Raw genomic sequence first — 16,826 nt, 5'->3', positions numbered from 1 at the left:
TTACATGGCTTACATGTACATCCACTAGGGATTTAAAATTTTAAATACAGGTGCGGCAGAAGAAGACATTTAACTTCTTTCTGGATTTACACTATCAAAAATGTGTAACACTAACACTTTATCATTCACAAGTCAAGACATAAAATATTAATTTTATATGTGGTTGTTCTGAGTTGCCTGTTAACTTACTCTCAGAATCTCAAATATGAATGAGCTCACTTTGCTTTTCTGATGCAAACACATTCAGAAGGCCAAAAAAGAAAAAGAAAAAGGAATGGTTGAAATATATATTAAAGGACTTCATTTTAAATTAGAATATTATTTGCCTTCTTTTCTGGGCTCTAAACAAATAACGATTTGACGTATGCGTACAAAAATAATTCATCAAAAGCATAAGGTACTTATGCACACATGCCATACAGTTATTGGCAGGAATGTGAATGATATTTTTTTTTTTCCTTATCTATTGTTGTGCTTTAATTAAAAGTGAAATTTAAACTTGACACTTAAAGTTACTTTCAAATTTAGGCTTCCTAATGTGCCTAATTGTTACACTATATAGATATACCAATACCATCTTTCCCATTAACATATTAAATTATTCATGTTTGAGTGCTTAAATTTAATTTCTTTAAGTAGTTTCAAAGTGAATTGCTTTAAGTTCTCTTTTCCTCACGTCCCCACTTAATTTCGTGATGATTATTAGATTGGTTTTATAAATATATCCATAGTACAACTTACCAATACTAAACTAATCATAGCAGAATTTTGTAGGATCATCCCCCACAATGCCTTTGGTTTAATTAAAGATGTTTAATTAAAGAAACACAAAGGATTAATGTCAACTCAAGCAACGATTAGGGTACTTTTAGTGGGTTAAAGTACTGATTTGTGCACGCGAGTCTTCATTTTCAACAGGTAATTATTGAGCTAAGTACTGATTTTGTATTATTCTTTTCTTCTCGAACATGCTTAATCAGTGGTTGAGTTTTGCCGCATTCACTTTTTACTTTTTTACTTTTTCTAATTTTGACTTTTGAGTGCAATTCTGATTATGCAAGCAGTGAAACTATAAGGGACAAGAAACGATTAAGATTTTATAATGGGGTTTATTTTTAATGGAGTAAGTAGTTGAAATCTACTGTAAAAAAATTACCTATGTTGTATTTTTATCATTTTCTGAAATAAATTAATAAAACAACATGATAGGCCTAGGCTAGGGGGATCACCTTCTTTATGAGAATTTGGTGGCTGGCTAGCTACTAGCAAAATTATCATAATTTAAGAAAAGTTGAAGAATTTCCAGCATTATGAGCAAAGATTAGGTTAGTGGAAGTGGAACCAGGCAGAGTGTGGGTGCTTTCTAAAGTGTGATGGTTTAAAGATAATCTTGCTTTTGATCCTCTAATTCCCATTTCATGTTTGGATCAAGATTAGAGCCTAAACTAAACCTAACTGTCACTTCTTAATTATCTTTAAATCTCTTTGACTGCCCTACCAGTTTGTATAAACATCATTTAGCCCAAAGAAATATCTCTAAACTCATAGTGGATTGATTCATAAGTAGTAATTAAGGACTTTTTAATTGGAACCGACTGCAGAGTGCAAGATAATGAAGCTTCTAAGAACCCCCAAAAAAAAGGAAAAACAAAAAAAAGAGCATTATGGTGTGTACCCATCATTAGATTTCATGTGGGCTATATGCAATTTATGATGCCCAATGAAGATTTGCATAAAAAAGAGAGGGAAAAAAAAAAGGAACTAATCTATGCAAGTGTTTATTAGTTGTACCTGCAAGTGGTATGTATTTAGCTTCTTCTTTTTTTTTTAAATTTTTTTTATAGCAGGTGTATTTAGCTTTCAATCAATGTTAACAAACCAAATTTTTTTGTAGGTAAAGTAGGCATAATTAAGTAATCGAATAAGTAAAGGTGAATATTTGATTAGACATGCCACAACAGCCCACACATAATTCCAATTCGCATTCTTTGCCATACAAATTTATGTTTTGCAGAGCTAGAGAGAGCGCGTGATGGCTATACTCCCCCAAGTCAAAGCTTACTTATTAGGCTTGTTCAAATTATGATGAATACGAGTTTGAATGTTCGTTGACGTGCATGTGAATGATTATTAACTGTAAATTTAAGTATATCTCTTATACATCATCAATCATCAATAATCAAGAATGATATAATCATTCATATTCAATTATTAATATTTTAAAGCATAAATTCATCGCCACTTAAACCTTTTATTTTATTTTATGAATTTTCCTGCTCCTCTTTTCCTTTTGCAATTTTTTTAAAAATTTTATGATTGTGTCTCTAACATAATTACAATAGTCTAGATTTTTAAAGGGATCAACCTCATGTATGCATGCTGACTGCCTTGCTCACGTATTGCTCAATTTAAAAATACTTAAAATATTTTTAAATAAATATATTAAACACTTTAAAACCAAAATTTATAAGTAGGTCTTGGTCTGAATCTGAAAGAGTCCGCGTGCAAAAGGAAGCCCAAAATAATTGGCTAGGTTGGGCTTCCATAGGCCCCACCATCCCAAACTTGATGACATTCTCTCTCCTTTTACTTTTACAATGCAATATTTAAGGGCACTAGACTTGTAGACTTATAGACTTGTAGACTTATAGAATTATAGACTTATAGGCTAGGTAGGTTTTTTCGATTGGCATTGGGTTAGCTGAGATTCGAGTTTTCAGTTCCCATATGAGAGGGAGAGAGGAATATTACTAAATATAGTAACAACTTTTTTGATCTCATCTCATTTTCAATAATAATTTTTGTTTGCACAGAGAAGAAGAAGCTAAGTTAATTAAGCTACCCCTCTTGGCTTTATGCTTTCGGCTCGTTTTATCATTTTTATTAGAGTTCATGCAAAGGTTAATCCTAGCTTTCTGCCTTTGCCTTTCTAGCTAGGTTCTTCGCATTTCTCCATCTCTTTTTTTTTATTTTAATTAATTTTTTTTTATGGCGATTAATTTGAGTAGTCTAAATTCTAAGTGTTACGAAAAGGAACAAGTTCAGAAAAGGAAAGAGGAACAAGGAAAAGGTTAAGTACATGAATTTGACATTATAGCTTGTATACAAGAAAGTTAAGATGAAGACAGATATAATAATGGAACAGTTATCTCTATACATAAGGTGAGAGTTCGACTCATCGGGATTTCCTATCTCCATTCTAAAAAGAAAAAATTTATATATACATGTCTAGGAATGTTTAAATGTTTTGATGTTGATGTGATGTTGGGGGAAATTTATTGGCAGCGCAATAATAGTGGAAAGAACATATGGTTGTTTGCTGCTCCACCAAATAATGAGGCAATTCTCAAAACTTTGAAATGCATTTGTCATACTATTAAGTTGCAAGACACCATAGTGGCTTAGAAAATTTTAGGAACATCTTTCAGGATTGGGACATGCGCATATAGGTCCAAGCACACTCTATAAAAATAAAGCAACTAGTTGGACATAAATATGTATAAGCATATTATTTTATGGATTAGTATACAATTGTATTAAAATGTTATTATTTTAATAATCAAGACTTTTGGCAGATGACATTCATGATTAATCCTAATTCTAACTCTATTTTTTCATTGATATTTATAATTTATTATACCAAAAAAAAAATTAATATAAAAGTTAGGGCCCCATATTCTTCCTTCGGGCATGCAACTAAAGTCAAATGGAGTCAACAATTCTCTAAACCCTAGCCTCTCTCTTCTCTCTCTCAAACATCTTTTGCTGTGTTCCGGGGAGGGGGGCAGAAGGCCACTTCTCCTCTCTTCATCTCTCTCTCTTTTCCCTACCTCCCCACCCCATTTATTTTCTCCTTCCCCGTCTACTGGATTTGGGGGTTTAATTGTGGGGAGGTTACTTGTGTCTAGATCTGCTTGGATTTGTGGTTGGTGTTTTAGTTGTAAGGTGACTGGCTGCAATCTCAGTGGTGTTCTCTATCTCCAAAGCTGCGATGACGTCTGTCGTGACGGTGCCAACAACGGCGATAGTGGCTATGTTGGTTTTTGGTTGTTTGTTTGCGATTTTCTTATTTTGTAATAATTGCATCAACTCCTCGTGAGTTGGATGTTTGATTGTTTTCTAGTCTCTACTTGTATTTTGTACTTGTGAGAGTTAGTTGAAGTTGTATTGGTAGATTTGGGCGCTGTGATTCATGTCTGGTTTGTTCAGGCATGCAGCTTTTATGACGAAATTTCTCTGACCTTTTGTGGCTTGTATCTAGGGGTGGGCGCGGTCCGGTTCGGTCCGGTTCTCACCTCAAATCGGAACCGAAATCGGTATTATTTAACCGGTCCGGTTCGGTCCGGTTTAGGCAAAAAAAATTTCGAAAACCGGCCGGTTCGGTTCTAACCGGTTTCGGTTTTGAACTAGATTATTAATTTATTAATTTTTTTTTTAAAAAAAAATTTTTAATAAAAAAATTATAATAAAAAACTTATTTTTTTAGCTTAAAAATGAACAAATAATCCAATTCATACATTTAGAAATTTTTTGAAGTTGAACTTGGAAAATTAGTGATTATAGAAGTTAAAAAATGGCATTAGATTTTAAAATTTTGTAAAAATATAAATATAAAATATATGACCGGTCCGGTTCGGTCCTGTCCGGTGCGGAGAGATGTAAAACCAGAACCGGAACCGGTTCGGTCCGGATCCGGTCCGGTTTGTTGACTTTTTTGGTCAATCGGTTTTTTTTCCGGTTTTTTTTCACCGGTTCGGTTCGGTGTTCCGGTTTTTCGGTCCCGATGCCCACCCCTACTTGTATCTAGATTAACCCTATGTGGTTACTATGCTTCCATATTTATATTACCCCTTTGTAGGCATTTGTATTTGCCCTTGTGGCTCAAAGTCTTTGTGCCTAATTTATGAATATAATTAACACTTTTCTCTATTTTTTTTTTTTAAAAAAAAAAAGTCAAATGGAGTCAATTCTAACAATATATATGGCAATTAACTTATATTGTTCCTATTTCCAAAAAAGAAAACACCAATTTTCCTAATGGAGATGCTCTCTGCGATTTTTTTCATGCACCAAATTTGGTGGCATATCAGTCCCCACCATTCCATGATATTACCCTATACCAAACGCGCCTGTATTTTCACCCAACAAAAAGAAAAAAGAAAAAAGAAAGGTCATATATAATACATAATACATACAAAAAATATATAATTAAAAAAAGGGCATACATCAAGGCTACCCCAACCTTTACTGAAGCACAAACCATTTCATCATCAATTGACCTTATCCATGATAAATGCAAAATAAAATAAATAAATAATTCTCACAAAGCTGATCTCTGGCTTGAAAGCAATGTGTTTCAGAAATGTTCAAATGTACAAGGACTGCATTACTATACAGGACTACGGACACCAAGTATAATGCATACATATGATAGCTAGATTCTATCTCCTTCCACCTACTCATAAACTCTCACATAAATTCCTCTATTTATCTATAAATATATCTCTCCATCATCGATCACATTAAAAAAAATGTAATAGATAAAATAAATGCAACTATTTATTTTATACACTTATTTCGTCACAAATTTCGTATATTACACACATACTGTATTCTCAAGATGTGACAATAACTTATCTCATTTTGTTGCATGCGCGAATGTTAAAGGGAGTTCCCCACTCACACATGGCAAGTCACCGAAGCACAGCTCTAAGAACAAATAAAGACATCATTTCAATGGAAATTTTGAGTGGGACAGATAAATCGAGCACTGAGGGGATTAGAAGACGAAGAATCTACTTCCATTGAACCAGGAAGTTCATACTTCATGTCACCAATGAGTGTCGATATGATTTGTTATGAAGAGAAGTCGATAACCACCTGCATTGTCTCTCAAAGGTGGCCATCTAATTCGTACGTCCAAGTCATTAATAATTGTATGGGCCTCTTTTCCACAAAGCTCTTAGTTCGTTGATATTTTCCAATGATTAGGTATGCATGCTTGGATATAGGCTAGCTTGCTAGCTACAATGTTTTAACGTCTGAGGAAAATAGCTAGGTCTTCATGCATGTATTTTCGGCTCTTTTTTATTATATATATATATATATATTATTTTTTTATCAACATGATGATTCTTATTTTTCAACATAAAATATGATGGTATTTTGTTTTATCAATGAAGATAGAAAATTCGAACTTAGAACCTCGTTTAACATTACTCTTCTAGGTCAAGTAACGCAACAAGAATTCGGTTTTTGCATCAATAACTTTGTGTTGGGCAGTAAATAACTTATCTAAAAAAATGATACTTTTATGGTATGTTTACTAATAAGGAATTGGAATTCTCATCAAGAATTGATTTCCACCTATAGAGGATTCATGCATTTACTTCACATTAAGGAATTGAAAAGTAAGTGAGACCCACACAAAATTAGGAATTCAATTCTTGATTTTGGAGGAATTCAATTCTTACTTCACATCAAGGAATTCAATAGGAATCCGGAATATAATTCTCCTCAATCCAATTCCTCCTCAATTTAATTCATCCTTCTAATTTAATTACGGATTAGGAAACATGCCTTACACTTCAAGAAGTTAGAAATTAATTTTCACAGTGTGGATTTTATGGTCATGCACACATGGCTTTTAAGTATCCTTCGTTTTCAACCTCAGACACCCTTTGACTTCTATCTTCTGACTATCACTAACTACCGGGCTATATATTTTCCACAACACTAACAACCAGCCATAATTTTTCAACCTCTTTCCCCCAATTCTCTCTCCCATTAATAAGTCCCATGTGAATTTCAAAAAATAAGTTTAGGCCAAAACTGAAAAGTAATAATGCTCTAAGTCTAAAGTATATTTTCCACCAAAAGAGTCTAATTCAGTGGAAAATGCCTTAATTTGTAGATTAGTGGTCTTAGTTTCGAACCCTCATAACACCTTAACAGTGTGTGTGAGAAAACTCATCTACCTAAACCGCTTGTATTTAAATTTTTAAAAAAAAACATATTTCCCAAATTCAATAGGATGACACGTAAGCACAACCTTCATTGTCGTCACTACTGCCATCATGTTGTTGTTTACCACATTAAAATTATATGGACACCAATAAAATGACAAGCCTACTACCGTTTCAGTATTAAATAAAACTATAATTTTTAACAATTTAAAAAAAAAAAAAGAGTCATCCAAATTCTATAGAGTTCTAAATAATTCGACATGCTTGAAATTTTCTCGCTAACTCCCCAATCCAAATACAGGAATTTCAAAATATTTATTTTTCTTTCTTCTTTGCCAGGAAAAAAAAAAGATTATCATTTTCAAAAATTTGAGTTTAATTATTATTTATCCAAAACCTCTTTTTTGTTTATAGCTACCAGCTGAAGGCTACTTTAATTTCCATGATTACAAATCAACCACAGCATCTAAAAATATCCCAAGGTAATGTGGATGACATCTGGGTTACAATTCATATGCCACCCGCCCGAGGCCCAAGCCAAGTCGGTCCGATCCGTATTATCCAATCTCAATAATTCACTCGCTTAATCATCTAGATTCATGACCACTTATCCTAATTCGAATTATTTGAGGATTTCATTAATGAATTTCTGTCTTTTAAGAATTTTTTTATAATAATTTTATTAATCTTAACGACAAATAAATAGACTGTTAATTTTATGTGTCATGCTAAAAGACTTACGCATTCAAACAATAATCAATTTTCATGAACAGTGTTTCAAATTGAACTCTGTCGGATAAGAAAATATATTTTTTAAAAGAATGTTTTTATAATGTTAATATTAATATATCATGTCCCCACTTGCATTACTTCTCTTTAGCACTTTGCGTTTCCTCATATAAATTCTTGTGTGAGAACAATAAGGAATATAAATAGACATATCACCATCTCTCTCTCTCTCTCTCTCTCTCTCTCTCTCTCTCTCTCTCTCTCATTGTGTTGAATGCTGAATTAGTCCCGTAGTTGTAGCTCATTCCTCCGCTTAAACACCCCATTGAACAACACACAGAAAATTAAGATTAGAAAAAAACGAATTACTCATTCTCACAAATGGATAAGACCCTCTTAATCCACTCCAAAATTCAAGGAATTATTCTCTCCCAAGCCTAATCTTTCCTTGATAAGAGAGAGAGAAAGAGAGAAACATTTCGCCACTAACTCTGTTCCCATAATCTCCACCTTAATCCCTCATAAAAACACTCAAAAACTTGGACTAAAATCACACACACAAAAACACCTCCCCCCCTCTCCCTCTCCCAAATGGGCTCCTCTCACTTCTCTTCTTTCTCTTAGACCACTCAACTCCTCTGCCTCAACTTTTCATTTCTTCTCTTCTTGCATTAATAATTTTGTTACATGTTGTCACATATGTCCATGGCCTACTACAACACAAGAGAAATACAAGGCAAGCAAGCCCATGATCCTATTTTCATTGAAAAAATGAAGAGCAAGTCCTCCTCCTCCTCCTGCTCTTCCTCTTCCTCCTCATCACCATCACCATCACCACCATCATCTCCATCATCATCATCATCGTCGTCGTCGTCGTCACCATCGCCATCGCCCCGAATCGTAGTGTGTGTTCCCGGGCCGGTGATCGTAGGTGCAGGTCCATCAGGGCTTGCTACAGCCGCATGCCTCCAATTAAAAGGTGTACCAAGTGTGATCCTAGAGAGATCCAATTGCATAGCCTCCTTGTGGCAGCTCAAGACCTACGATCGCCTTCGACTTCACTTGCCTAAGCAATTTTGTGAGCTACCCTTCATGCCTTTTCCCAATGATTTCCCCACTTACCCTACAAAGCAGCAATTCATTCAGTACCTTGAAGATTATGCTACCAAGTTCGACATTAGGCCACGGTTCAATGAGGCCGTGGCCAGTGCCGAGTTTGATTCCAAGCTCGGGTTTTGGCGCGTGAGGACCACCGGAGCCAAGGGCGGCGATGAGACGGAGTATGTGTGTCGGTGGTTGATTGCTGCTACCGGTGAGAATGCCGAGGCGGTGGTGCCTAAGCTCGAGGGAATGGCTGAGTTTGGAGGGCCTATTAGGCACACAAGTTCGTACAAAAGTGGTGAAGAGTTTAGAGGGAAGAAAGTTTTGGTTGTTGGTTGTGGAAATTCAGGCATGGAGGTGTGTTTAGATCTATGCAATCATAATGCAAGGCCTTCTCTTGTGGTTAGAGATACAGTAAGAACTCTCTCTCTCTCTCTCAATCTCTCAATCTCTCAATCTCTCAATCTCTCAATCTCTCAATCTTCAAACAAATGCCATTAAAGTGTTCTTAAGGTTTTTGCAGTCTTTGAGTTTTTGATTTTGGTTTCTTCCTCTCTTTTTCACTACACAAAGACTTAAACTTTGAATGAGTTTTTAGATTCTAAGAAAAACCCATTTTCAGAAATTTGTTCTCTCTTGCTATGCTATATCTTTCAAGTTCTCATGACAGTTAGAGCCATTGACTGGTTTTTGTCCAAAAAAGAAACAGCCCCAACCCAACCCACTTATTACTTCAAGTTCCAACGGTTTCTCAAAGATGATTAAGCAAGAAGAATATAAAAAACCTCCATTTTTGGCAAAACAAATTTCCTTCGATCTTTCACTTTCTTGGGACTCCCCAAGCATGCGTAACATTGGTCAGAAGAAACTCAGCATACCCTTTTGATTTCCCAAGCTCCCCTTTTCTTTTTATGTTTTGAAAAAGAAATATCAGTAACCTTAATATTCTCAGTCCTTAGCTAGCTAGCTAGCTAGTTGCTTAGCCAGGCAAAGCAAACAACATAAATGGGGCTCACACATCACTTCCATGTTCAATTTTGATTGCCTTTTTGACCTTTTTCCGAATGTAATTTTAACTATATATTTTTTGGGTTTCTTTTTTTTGAATAAATTAGGTACATGTCTTACCGAGAGAGATGCTTGGAAAATCAACTTTTGGGCTGTCCATGTTGTTGCTCAAGTGGCTGCCTATAAGGCTGGTAGATCGCCTCTTGCTGGTTGTGTCTCGGCTTCTTCTCGGCAACACCTCCCGACTCGGATTGGACCGCCCCAAATTAGGTCCCTTGGAGCTCAAGAACTTGTCTGGAAAGACACCGGTCTTAGACGTTGGTACACTGGCCAAGATCGAAAGTGGAGACATTGAGGTACTAAGCTTTTTCATCAAGTCAAATCTTAATCTCACTTTATTTTTTTTCTTTATTTTTTTGTCTTTGGAAAGCTTGGCTTTTTATATTTCCAGTACTTTATCAATGATGGCACCTAGATATGCTTTTTCATGAAATACTCATGCCAGCAAGTAATTTTGTTTTTCTTATCAAACAGTCTAACATGCTGTCACACAGTAATTTAAAACCTTATGTATCAACACTAGTTCTTTTCCGGAATTAAGGCAAAAACAAAAACATGATTTTCTCACTTGTTATACTGTTAAATTTGTAGGTACGTCCAGCTATCAAGAGGCTAAAATGTCATGCTATAGAATTTATCAATGGACGGACGGAGAACTTTGATGCCATTGTCTTAGCAACAGGTTACAGAAGCAATGTACCCATTTGGCTAAAGGTACCAACTTAAATCCCACTACTATGTAACCCTATTTTCTTTTTACTTTGTCTCAAATGAAAATGAATCTGAACTAGTGAACATGTTGAATCTTGCATGAATACGTGGTCTAAATTCAAAAGGATTTGTCTAACAACATAAGTCCGGCAATAAAAGTTTACCCTAATTTATATATTGAGTTATGCTTTTCTAATTGCAATATTGCGTCATTGTAGGAGGGAGATATGTTTTCAAAGGAAGATGGGTTGCCTAGAAGGCCATTTCCAAATGGTTGGAAAGGTGAATGTGGGTTGTATGCCGTGGGGTTCACCAAACGCGGAATACTTGGTGCCACAATGGATTCCAAAAGAATTGCTGAGGACATTGAACGGTGTTGGAAAGCTGAGGCAAAGCATTGTACTCCCTTTAAAGGTTCGCTTTTTCCACTATCATCATCATCATCACCATGATGATTTTGATTTGATGAGCTAAAGACACAGAAAGGCAGCTGGGAGACAGAGAAAGAGAGACATGGAGATTTTGGCTTTCGCCAAGAAAAAAATCAAACCAAATGATCATTTGGAGGGGTTTTTTTATATATGGTTTTTTCCATAAGCAAAAAAAAAAAAATTGTTGCAACCAAGGAAAAGTTGGCATGCTTCTCCAATTGAGGAAAAGAAAAATGGAAAACCCACAACCAAAAAAAATAAATTGTGGGAAATGGGGTGGATTAAAAGGGTGAGAATTAGGTCTATGATCCCTTTACTTTTGAGATTGACAAGAAGCAAGCTTGCTGCAGGGCATTGGGAAAGAGGAACTTTGAGAGGGAAAGAAAGCATGGTGTGGTGGTATTGTTTTTGCAGGGGGGAGGAGGGGACCTCAACAACTACTAGTTGTACACTTCTTGTACATTACCATTATTGATCTCTAGCTCTAATTAGGTATTACTTTTCATAGAGAAATAGAGATCCGTGAGAGAGATTTAAAAGGGTAGGATTTGGTATTTTTTTTCCAGTGTACGCATGTGATTGTGTTTTTTGCCTGTATTAATTTCCATTTTGGGGGTGTTGGGGAGGGAGCGGCTGGGATGAGATTTGAGAGATTAACATTAGCTAGCCTTGTGTGTGGTTATTCATTTTCAATCTAGCTAGGGTTTTTTGTTCTTTTGAATTTTTTTTTGAAGGGTGTAGATCTTCAGACAACTTCAATGGAAAATTGACTTCTACTGATAAACAATGAAAATCATATACACTGACTTCAATTTTCGTTTTTACCCTACCCTTTTACTCTCTTTTTTTACCCTACTCTTTTCCTTTTTGTAGAGGACCTAGATATGCATCATGTACCCATTTTTATTACTGCCATGGCATGCAAATTTCGCTGTCAAAATGATTTCTTACTCCCAAGTAAGGCTGGACCACTGCAAATGATCCACTGGTTCAGTGATTTGGAGCATTTGCTCTTCAAGGAAATGTTCTGAGTTCGAGTCCTACCGTTCGTGTAATGTATGTGAGTTTAGTATACTATCTCCCATTTCAATAGAAAATGTCTTCCAACAAAAAAAAGGTAATGCTGGACCACCACTTTTTCAATCCAATTATACATATTATATGATCAAAATCTCAGAAAGCGAAAAGACCCCACGTTTTAATCATAGCCCTTTACTTGGGCATGAAACTTATTAATCATCTAAGATATATTGCTCCATCATATATAGTAAATATAGTGCTCACATTATTAGTCAACCCATAATTGAAATCTTTTGATCGTGTTTTTTCCTAAAGCAGCACGATACAGCTCTCACTTACTGAGCTATTGGAGCAATATGGAGTTTTACTGTATACCAGCAGGCATGCATATATTTCTCACACCTTGGAAATTGCTTGAAAAAGACAAATGAAGCAAGCTATTAACCACTCGGGATGCACCCAAAATCTTACTTATCATACCCAAACTTAGAGAAAATGAGGGTGTGGTGGTTGACAAAACTGGTTCTTGCTTGATTTTGAAGTTAATTAAGCATTACAAACACATGTCACTACAATCCCGGTGGTGATGACCTTGGGTAAGATAAGACTCTCCCGATGGTTAGACTTCAAGAGTCTAACATTTATCCCGAAATTATTCATCATATAACAGAAAAATGCTAACATCAATTGTCCTCGTAAATATGAACAAGTGACAGTCGTTGATGACAGTGTGTGTGAACGTAGAAACTGGAGATCCCAAACTAAAATATTAGCATATTTGACCTCGACTAAATTCCCTCTTAACTATAACTAATTTCTTTCATCATTATCTAGAAAGATCTACTTGATCTAACTAAGTGATTACCTACAAACGTTAAGTCAAATGTCATGGATGGATCCCAAGGACATTGTCATCATATTACTTTGCCCTCGACTAAATTCCCTCGTAATTACAACTGCTTTGGCTAAATTCTTTCATCCACCATCCAATAAGATCTACAAAATCTTTCTAATTGATTACAGTTGTTTACTTTTCTAGAAACCTTAACTCAAATGGTAGGATGATTCAAATCTCCATGCATGTGAACACAAACGAAAGAGAAACCCAACAAATAAAGGATCTAAAAATAATTTCTCCATAGACTCCAAACTATAGTACTTGACATAATTATTTTCATCATAATGACCCGAGTGGGAACATTTAATTCGGATGCTAGTTTTTAACCATATTGCTTACTAACCAATAAACTTTTTACGCCGATAGATAGACAAACTCAAGGTTCCTCCTCTCGCTTGCGGTCGAGGAGGTAGGCTACTTCCTAGCCTACCACTACGCTTCGTTTGGTGTAGAGTACTCGCCTAATCCTTTAGGACTTGTGCCCGATTTTTGTACTTGTTACCCTCTTTTCTTCATGAATAAAACACTATCGCCATTGTGTTTCAAATTTGTGAGTTTTCTATTAATTATCTCTTAGTCTAACGGTTCTTCTTTCCTCAAATTTGAATCTCTCCATCCGTTGATAAATAAAATATAATAATTATTCGTGGGTTATTTTTTTCTAGCATTGCATGGCCATAACATGTTGGTACGATGTTGTGGATGAGTTTGACAATTCATAGGGTTTGTTGCAGTTTTTTCAAAGAATATAACCGTAGGCTTGTAGCAGCTGGTGGGGTTTGTTCCGACCGAAATTGCCTTGAAGAAGCAACATACAAATCGAATCTTAGGTTTCACACAATGACACTTCACTCTCTATGAACAGAGAGAGAGAGAGAGAGGTTTCACACAATGACACTTCACTCTCTATGAACAGAGAGAGAGAGAGAGAGAGAGTTTTCAACGTCAATGGGTTTTTTAATTTTTCTTCTGCAACCCCATTTAAGGCAAGAGGTGGCATTTGCAAATGGCGGTGTGGCCCATCAGATCCCAAATGGTGGCCACCTGTATCCATTGGGCCCTTTTGGGCCTTTATTTCCATCACCTCCGCAATTAGTGAATAAGTAAATATATATATATATATATATATATATTGGACGAAAGTAAATATATTATTATATCAAAAAGATGGACAATCAAACCGATTTCTCGATTCAATAAGCCCCTCCCTCAACCTTTATTTTTCTTATTATTATTTTCTAATTTTCTAATTTTTTTTGCCTACATTTTTATATTTGTATACATGAATTGTGTTTTTTTTTTATAAATAAATAAAATAAATAAATAACCGCCCTACCAAAACAAGGGTTCAAAGTCCTACATCTATATGTCATTATGTCCTTTAGTTGAGGCCACAGACTATAGGCCTCTTCCCACCAACCTAATGTAATGAGCTTTTTTAATATCTCAATGCTATATATGGTATCCATATAAGTTTGACTATCTAAAATTGGAGCTTTGTTGAATGATTTCATATCAATGACTTAAATAGAATTGTTTGGATCTTTAAAATTGGTTTAACTTGTTCTAATTGCAAGTAAATATGCAATAACCATTTGAATTTTTAAAGAAATTTTTTTCGTAGGTGCTTATAACAAAATATTACGAGCTACAAATGCCCAAACATACTTCTCAAACCTTATTAATTTTAGCTAGATAACTTAAACATGCAAGAATTAGGGGACGATGGCTCTAGTTTGAATCCTATCCACAATGTATCCAATCATATGTATGTAAAATACTTTTTAGGATTGCGAATGATGTATTTTTTGATTAAATTATAATTAAAATGGCTAAATATGAAATATGAATTTAAGGGCTTACGAAGAAGAAATTGACAACATGGGTACAATTAGAAATTTGGCAAAGAAGGAAAGAAAGCGATTAGGTTCTATGATCAATCTTAAAAAGACCATTACTTAGGCAAATCAACCTCACAAAAGCATCTTTAAGCAAATGCACTTTGCTTAACAAACCCAAATTGTGGTCCTGCCCTAAGCTTCATATCATCCACAACCACAAGCTCATGATATGGCAATTTGGGAGGTACGTACACCCAATGAGAATTCACATGGTCACCAATTAGGAGGACCATCAATTTTTTTTGATGGGCTACTAAAATGCCTTAATTGCTTGTGGTCCAAGAAATTGATTATCCCTAACGACTTTGATTTGTACATGATATGATGCCCTGCATATGAAGGACCATTTCCAGCCCTTCATAAATTGACTGGCACAAGTTAAAGTCGGCATCAGATCAGATGGTCAACGGAAATGGTCCACGCATCGGATGGTCACAATTCAATGATATTGGGGCTCACTCTAATCATGATTATTCTTTTGGAATGTCTTTCTGTCACCAAATAGTGGTACCAATAATATATAAGCCATATGAGAAAAGATTGTGCCAATTCAACCAATTTGGTAACTTTGCTTGCAGAATTTGAATTTGAATTGTTGCTGTTGTGATATCTTGGTGTGCCCACTATTGCCTATCAACATTGTGCATGTTTATTCTTCGGAAAATGCTACTCTTATCATATTTGTATACCACATTTTCATATCACTTTATGCGGCAGATGAAGTGGACAATCACATTTTATTTTATTTTATGATTTATTGACACTTTTTAATTGATGTAGTTGTTCACTTCATCTGCCACATAAAGTGGTATAAGAATGTGATAAGAGTAGCATTACTCTTATTATTCTTCATAAAAACATTATGAATGGCAATATCTACCCCATATCAAGTTTTTTTTTTTTTGGGGTCAAAGCTACCACATATAAAGCATGGATTTGATGTTATGTACACTCACATAATTAAAGGTTAATTGTGTGCTTAAGAGGTCTTAAATATTGTTATTGTGGCTCATACTCTAGTTATTTGTTTAAAAAAATCAGGTTCTTATTATAAATGGTCATTGAGTTTTGCGAAATTATTACTTTTTATCCCTAACGTTTCATTGTGACACTAATGGTCCTTACGGTTACCCTCCACACATCAAAATGGTCATTGTTGTTATCTTTCATCAAATTTTCTATTAAATTGCTGACATGTCACATGTGTGGAGCCCACAAATCCAATGCTATAAAGCCACGTAGCTTTAAATATAATATAATATATTTTAAAATTTTTAAAAACTTAAAATCCATTCCACTTGGCTATAAATTTTTATTTTCCAAATGAAGCTATTAATTTGACCTTCTTTATATTTTTCCCTTGTTCTTTTTGGATCTCCTCAACATTCCAGTCGTCTCCAACAATTGGATTCTTCACGGCAACACCATCAGGCGACGCACCACTATGACAAGAATTTTCTTTTACTTTCTTATAATTTATAAGCAACCAAAGCATTGAAAATTCAAGACCCCTTAATTGAAAGGAAAAAAAAAAAACCAATATCCCTTAAGCACACAAACGCACTGCTTAATGACTAATCTGAGGAACTTTGATGCAATGCCCATCCATATCTTTGATGTTGGTTTTTAATATATATATATATATATACACAGAAAGCTTCCATTGAGGGATCCCTCAATAAGATTTGAGGGATACCCCTTGTAGGCCCCACTCCAGATTGTATTTCACTAATTCAAACCGTCTATTTTGTAGATACTCATTCAAAAATCATCTCTACAAAAAATCACTTGAATCAGATATCATTTGACCACTCAATTGAGTTATTGAAATTTTAGTATTTTCTTGAAGCACCGTGTTCATTGATTTTGTAAGACACAATTGGATGTCGAAACGGGTTCCGATTTGTCTAATTTTTATAAGGATGATCTATTAATGAAGACCTAAAAAATAGATTGTTTGGATTATTGGGAAAAAAATTGTAGGGTACCCTATATATATACA

At 34.9% G+C, this 16,826-nt stretch overlaps 1 protein-coding gene across 1 annotated transcript; it reads left to right on the top strand.

Moving 5' to 3' along the window:
- LOC18790202 (indole-3-pyruvate monooxygenase YUCCA6) lies at positions 7,811–11,826 on the top strand. Its single transcript, XM_007222869.2, has 4 exons — positions 7,811–9,209; positions 9,911–10,159; positions 10,455–10,577; positions 10,793–11,826. Exons 1-4 carry the CDS (start codon positions 8,382–8,384, stop codon positions 11,024–11,026), a joined length of 1,434 nt encoding a protein of 477 aa, XP_007222931.2. The 5' UTR covers positions 7,811–8,381; the 3' UTR covers positions 11,027–11,826.

The sequence above is a fragment of the Prunus persica genome, chromosome G1 (genome assembly GCF_000346465.2).
Source record: "Prunus persica cultivar Lovell chromosome G1, Prunus_persica_NCBIv2, whole genome shotgun sequence".
Classification (NCBI taxonomy): Eukaryota; Viridiplantae; Streptophyta; class Magnoliopsida; order Rosales; family Rosaceae; genus Prunus; species Prunus persica.
The sequence above is the reverse complement of the archived record's forward strand: the minus strand, read 5'-3'. Positions and strand labels throughout refer to the sequence as shown.

What these genes read in the sequence shown, in the direction of transcription:
- LOC18790202 (XM_007222869.2), top strand. Translation starts at nt 8,382, where the DNA reads ATGTTGTCACATATGTCCATGGCCTACTACAACACAAGAGAAATACAA. An exon ending in CTCTTGTGGTTAGAGATACA is followed by an intron (nt 9,210 to 9,910) that starts GTAAGAACTCTC and finishes TGAATAAATTAG; the next exon opens with GTACATGTCTTACCGAGAGA. An exon ending in ATGTACCCATTTGGCTAAAG is followed by an intron (nt 10,578 to 10,792) that starts GTACCAACTTAA and finishes GCGTCATTGTAG; the next exon opens with GAGGGAGATATGTTTTCAAA.